The sequence below is a fragment of the Telmatherina bonti genome (genome assembly GCF_933228915.1).
Source record: "Telmatherina bonti genome assembly, chromosome: 17".
Lineage (NCBI taxonomy): Eukaryota > Metazoa > Chordata > Actinopteri > Atheriniformes > Telmatherinidae > Telmatherina > Telmatherina bonti.
The window spans coordinates 16,577,237-16,584,150 of NC_136615.1; the positions used below are offsets into that span (position 1 = coordinate 16,577,237).

General features: G+C 40.2%; 1 protein-coding gene across 1 annotated transcript; it reads left to right on the top strand.

Moving 5' to 3' along the window:
- The first annotated feature begins 3,789 nt into the window (after positions 1-3,789).
- s1pr3b (sphingosine-1-phosphate receptor 3b) lies at positions 3,790-5,552 on the top strand. Its single transcript, XM_079256479.1, has 2 exons — positions 3,790-3,914; positions 4,222-5,552. Exon 2 carries the CDS (start codon positions 4,284-4,286, stop codon positions 5,379-5,381), a length of 1,098 nt encoding a protein of 365 aa, XP_079112605.1. The 5' UTR covers positions 3,790-3,914; positions 4,222-4,283; the 3' UTR covers positions 5,382-5,552.
- The last annotated feature ends 1,362 nt before the right edge of the window (positions 5,553-6,914 follow it).

Below are 6,914 nucleotides of genomic sequence, written 5' to 3' on the forward strand. Positions count from 1 at the left end.
AGCAGATATGTTCACTACCTAATGCAGCTGAAGCGTGATAACACACCCACCGATACGAGTACGTCTACAACCCAGTTAAGACAGATTTTTTGAGTGACATTCTTTAGTAAGTAGTAGAACAGTGACGACCCGGAAACATGGATAATGAATGTCAGTGTGCCATTTAAACAAGTCAGAGGCACAGATATTTATAACAAAATTAGAACTAAAACTAAAGTAGTGTAAATAAAATAAACATGATTAAAGTTTCAATACTTTAAATGTAAAGACATTAGATAAAATAAATATGTGGTGTTAGTAGAGGGATATAAAATATTGTTTTATGCATTTACTTGGAAATGGGCAAAAATATTGTGTGTGCTTACACACAGCAAAGCAGAGCAGAGATCCTGGCTGGATAACATGCAATTATCACAGAAGCCTTAAACTCAGTCTACAAGACAAAATGAGTGGCTTCTGAACTTTTTCCATGATCTCAAGTAATGTTAGTCCATTAAGGCTTGTAAGGTAATGCATATGGAAAGAAAAAAATGCTTAATCTCCCAGCTGAAACAATAAATTTGCTAAATTAAAAGCATTGCACTTTATTGTGAAAGACGGACAACTAGGTGGGAGCACAACGTTTTCCTGCAGCCAAAAGAAATAGAGGATTTATTTCTGTTTGTGTGGCCCTGTGAAGTTGGCAAATCTCAGACTAAACTGTGCCCCAGCTGAAATTATGCCCCATGCAGAAACATGGCCTTGCTCTGTTGCACTGCATGCAAAAGACCGCCACGTCTAGAAATACCGCTACCACAAAGCCGCAGTGCAGGAGGGGACGTCCACCTCTCAAGCCCAGACTCACGGGGTGTGTTTTTGCCTCAAAATGGCAAGGGTGAAATTAAAGGCAGCACATTCATGTAATTGCACATGGATGTGCCCACTGCCCACGGACATGAACCAACTCTTGCGCTCTAATGAAGGGTTGAGATCTCAAACATGGCGAACCCTAGTAAAGCAATGACTGCAGCCAAGCTGGCCAACCGGATTTTGCAACACACCTTTATTAGTGTTACACATTATTAAAGCACATGGCAAGCATATTCTCACTTATGCATGGATTTTTCCACTCTGAATGACCAGTTACACAAACTGCATTGTAATCAATTATGAATGTCCTTAAAAAGATTCATTAAACTGACATTTTAAGTGCATTTCACTTTTATGCTGCATTAAGATTAATAATAAATATCTTGATATGTTTATGTCCGGCGTCAAGAACTGATGCTTCATATTTAATGTATCTATTGGGAACTAGTTGACTCTGTTCAAATTGTGTTTATATATTCCTGACTTAGTAGTATATCGAATTGCCTAAAATGGTGTGCCTCAGCACAGCATTAAATTGCATAATCATTTAACTATAAACATGATGGATATGGAAACTTTCTCTAAGTAATGGTTTTGCCATCTGCAAGACCCAGCTCCTTAGAATGGGGGTATGTTACACTGTACCATCCTTGATAATGAGGGGTTGCAGTCTGTATGGTATACTTAAATAATATGACATTATAATGGCAGGAAATCACACATATGGTGCATTGAAAATTTACAGGGAGAGTCACAACATTTGATGCTGCTACAGAGAACTTAAATTACTGTCCTGCTGACAAAGATGACAGGAAAACTCAGCCCTAAACCAGTGAAGTGGCTGCTTCCAGAGTAACATTTTAGTGAGGGTGGTCCTGCAATGGTGAAATCCCTCCACCCATGCTCTTCTCCTGCAGTCTATGAATACACACTGTTTCTGGCCACATATTATGGGTTAGTACTTGCTGATGGTTTTAAATTGGCTCAAAGTTTATGTAAATGCAGATGTGAGCTCCACATCACTGCAGTTTGCTGAAAAACCCAAGGATTTTCCAACCATGTTCCCAGTCTGTTAATCCAGCTGCCTTTACACGGACCCACTCTGTGATTGGTCCCAGATTTGCTGTGGGTCCAGACTAACTATTTAGCTATTTCACTGAAGCTTTCCCATTGCTGCTGGCAGAGTGTGACCAGCAGGAAATGACTGAGAATTGTGACTGTAACAATGCGGATGGACCAAAGCCAGACCACAGCTGTTTATTCAACCGCACAAAACATTCCTCTGGGTTAATAACCACATACACTGGAAGATATCCACTATTTCATGATTTGGTCTGTGAGACAGTACAGTATGTGCTTTGTTTAGGGGAAAATTGCAAGCAGCTCAATGTGTGGCACTATATAAAGGAAAGCAATGCGATTCTGTGCAGTTTAATTTGTGAGGGAAGTATACTCAGCTCATGCTCTGGATTTAGATGGAAAATTATTCTTTTAGCCTGATTTGGGTCACTTTGTGTTCATTTTGGTCAAGGAAGTTTTGACAACCTCTGCAAGGCTTCAACTTTGTCGCATCTGTTTTTAAAATGTCATCATCTGTCGTTCTGCTTCTCAGGCTTCTTGCAACCAGCCCTGCCCATCCTTCCTGGATATGAGGTCACAACAGAAAGACCAGAACAAAGGATGGGCTCCATCATCTTAACCTCAACTCGTACAGCCTATGCACGCTCTGTCTGTGTAATATTTGTCTAGTCAAGTACAAATGCAGCAGGGAAACTTGAAGTAATGGAGATTACAGGCTTCTGTTGAGCTTAATGTAGCTATATTTAAGACACAAAGGCAAATCTGTAGCAAGAGACATCTGCAAAGCTGTATTCATTAGACATCAGCTCTGCAGAGACTACAGTCATATTGGTGGAGGTTCTGTATAAAAAAAAAGAAGAAGAAAAAAAAAAACCCTGCTTATGTACAAGGCACAACAACCTGAATTTAACTATTTAGTCTCTCCAAGTAATAAATAAGGTTTGGTATTAAATTATTATTCCTACAGCATCTGTTACATGCGGCAGCGTGATCCTTTTGTTGCTCCTGAACTAATTCATCATATACAAGAACAGAAGTTACATCTGTAGACTGTGAAATAATAAATGAGGGAGAAAAAAGAAGAAAACGTCATTCTGATTTCAAAATCACTTCCATTTTATGCACTTTATGGACTTTTTTATTTCAATTTTAATGAGCAGTAGTACCTGGGATGGAGCCAGAGGGGTGGTCTGTCAATAAGGTCAGCTCACCTAGCTGGGTGTCTGTCTAGACATCAACACTATTATGTATCATGCAACGTCTAATAAAGTATTTAAGTAGATAGATTTTCTTGCTTGTTTTTGGTGTGTGTGTGTGTGTGTGTGTGTGTGTGTGTGTGTGTGTGTGTGTGTGTGTGTGTGTATTTCTATTATTGTTTTGATTTTTGTTTTTATAATAGGCCTAAATGATATATTTTAAGCAACCTGGGCCACAAAATTTCCACTGGAGTTTTTTTTTTTTTTTTTATGTTGAGTTAGTTTAGCCATAAAGCTACAGCTGCTAAAATTGTCTGAATTAAATAAGAACCTGCAGACAAGTAAGAGTAAAGATAAGAAACGTTTTCTGTACCTGCTGATAGAGAATTCAGTCCTGGCCGCTCCTAATGATCTCAACTGTGTGGGAAGGAAGGAAATTATACTTTGTTTATTCACAAACAGATGGATGTGGATGCAAACAGTGATAAGTTACTACGGCGCATGGCGAGCTTTTGACGCACCTCCTGAATGTGATGCGTAAAATGCGCCGAAGTGACCCTTCAGCAGCCGCTCTGTCTGCGCTGAAGGAGGGAGGAGTGGGAGGGGCTGCCTTCAAGCCCAACGCCGACAAACTCCGGAGTTTCCACACAGTAAAAGATGAGGAGTTGGACCGAGCGATGAAGAAGGGCTTCGAGCTCAACGCCAAATTTAGGAAACACGAGAGACAACTTTGGGATTATGAAAAAAGCGTTTAGTTTCCAACAAAAGGCAAACTGCGAGCGTCCTGTGGTAAGTTCTGCTCAGGCTGAAGGAGAAAAAAAAACTACTGTGGTTGGTTCGAACTACGCAGAATGTGTATAGATGTATTTCTATAACTAAATTACACTTAATATGTAGAAAAATACAACTTACAGTTTGAAATGATTCTCACATTTTAGTTAAAGGTGTAAACTCTCATTGTATTAACTTTAAGACATCTTCACTAAAGTGTAATATTTAGTTTAAAAAAATAAGGAAAATGACTGACTTCATTGTGATGTTAAAGCAATAGCAAACTGATCACTTGTAAACTGAACACTTCAATGCTTTGCTGCAGCCGATCACGCTGGAGTTCCTGCTCAAGCCTGACATCCAGTGTCAGCAGCTGATGTGTCAAAGATGGAAACCATATGTCTCCACTACAACTACACAGGGAAGCTGAAGCACCGGGAGCATGCTGGCACGAGCACCACTATCGTGTTCCTCATCATTTGCAGCTTCATCGTCCTGGAGAACCTCACCGTTCTAGTGGCCATTTGGAGGAACCACAGGTTCCACAACCGAATGTACTTCTTCATCGCCAACCTGGCGCTGTGCGACCTGCTGGCTGGAGTCGCTTACCTGGTCAACTTGCTCTTGTCTGGCGAGACGTCCCTTCAGCTCTCACCTGAGCTCTGGTTTGTCAGAGAGGGCAGCATGTTTGTAGCACTTTGTGCTTCCATCTTTAGCCTCCTGGCTATTGCTATAGAAAGACACCTAACAATGATTAAAATGAGGCCCTACGATGCCAACAAGAACTACAGAGTGTTCCTGCTCATAGGGACCTGTTGGCTGATTGCTATAACTCTTGGAGCTTTACCCATCTTAGGGTGGAACTGCCTGGACAACCTCCCAGACTGCTCCACAGTCCTTCCTCTTTACAGCAAGAAATATGTAGCTTTCTGCATCACTGTTTTCATGGTTTTGCTCTTGGCCATGTCGGTCCTTTATGCTCGCATCTACATCCTGGTTAAGTCCAGCAGTCGAAAGGTGAGTAAGCACAGCAACTCTGAGCATGCAATGGCCCTCCTGCGCACTGTCATAATTGTAGTAGGGGTCTTTATTGCCTGCTGGACGCCCATCTTCATCCTGCTCCTGGTGGATGTGGCATGTGTGCAGCGCTACCCCATTCTCTACAAAGTGGACTGGTTTATCGCAGTGGCTGTGCTCAACTCTGCCATGAACCCAGTCATCTACACCCTGGCCAGCCGCGAGATGAGACGGGCCTTTCTGGGTCTGGTTTGTGGCGTTTGCTACAGAGGAAATGCTTCTGTGAATGGCAGCGGGCACAGGCAGTCGCTGGAGCCCAGCCGCAGCAGGAGCAAGTCGTGGAGCAGCCAAAATAACCCAAACCAGAACCAGCAGAGCTCCAGTCAGGCAGAACTGGAGAAGGGGCAGGAGATGGACACAGGCCGAGCAGAAATTTCAGTTGCGGGAGCAAGTGATAGACTGTGCTAAACAGAGGAAGGTTCTTTGTAGGAGGGCATTGTGAACAGAAATAATCTGAATCGCTGGGAAAAAAAAGGCATTTCTTAAACAACAAACAGACTTGATGCAGTTAATTTTCACCATCTGCAGCATCTACAAACTGTAAGCTCATTTGAGTGTTTACACAAAGACAAATTAACACTAAGGAACCAATTTGCTCAGTGACTCCATCACCTTAGTTTGTCTCTAAATGATCCCTTGCAAGCTAAACCGATAATAACTCCTTTCTTTGTTAAGAGAATAAACACACCAGACCTGTTCTGGCAGCTCATCATCATCATAAAGCTGGAACAGATCATTCATCATATGCTGGCATTTTGGAGATGAGTGAGAGTTTTCACACAATAATGTGTGTGATATGTGTAAATAAGTGGCATTTTTGTGTTGCTATAAGATATTTGTATCCATTTAAGATGGTTAAAAAGTGAAACTCCACTCATAATCATGCAATTATGACTGCAAAGACAGTGGAATGAGGAATGTAGACAGTTATTGTGATTAGATGCGAATCATATTTATTATTCCAAGTATTCCTAATTATTATCATGTTTGTACTCAGTTTTACTTTGCAGTTACAATAATCTGCAATAATATACTTGAGACAATTGGGACAGAAACACATGCAGAAAATGAAGGAAGAGCTCTATCTGCTGGGTGTGTTCAGTACTGCTGCATGTTGAGTACACAGTTGCATCTGTGAGTTGAATGAAGTTTAAGTATTAGCTTTTTGAAGTAAGTTTAGTTTTAGCAGTAAAAGCATGAAGTTGGTAGAGTGAAGATTGCTAAGGCACGTGAATGCAGCATGAGGAGACAAGTTACTGAAAGCTATACTATGTAATCTATATGATATAGGATATTAGCATTGACACCAGAAAGTCAAACAAAAATAAAACGTGTTGCATTAAGAAAGAAGAGGTGTATCTTATACATATTTGATTTGCAAGTTTATATAGACTGAAAATGTTGAGATTTCTGATAGTAGAGGGACATGAACTAAGCCCTGCAGGTCATCTTGTAATTTTGCTAACAGTTGTGGATTAACTTCTCCATCCTGGCATATAGCTGGTTACAGGCTACAGCCACAAGGTAGGAAAAACTTCTCAATAATTAAAACATAATCTATAAACAGGTTACTGTACAAACTTTAAAACATTAAATGTGAATGCTCTCCTGTCTCTTTCAATCTCGTGGTGCAATAAAATGATTAAATCCCAGGTTTGGGGAAAATCTATACAACATATATTTTTGCTTTTAAAAGTGTTGCATCATTTGGGTAAAGTGTATCTTTGTGAGTGGGAAAGCAAATCATCCATCGCCACCACTTGGTTTGGTAATTACCATAAACAACTGGGTTTTTTTTTTTTTCTTTTATCCCATTGCTATTTAAAGTTTTATAGTATTAACTGTTATCTAAACCATTTCTTAAAAATGTTGACTCTCATTATTATTGTTCAAAGGAAATTAAAATATGTAAAGAAAAATTCCCATTGCATTTTTTTCTTA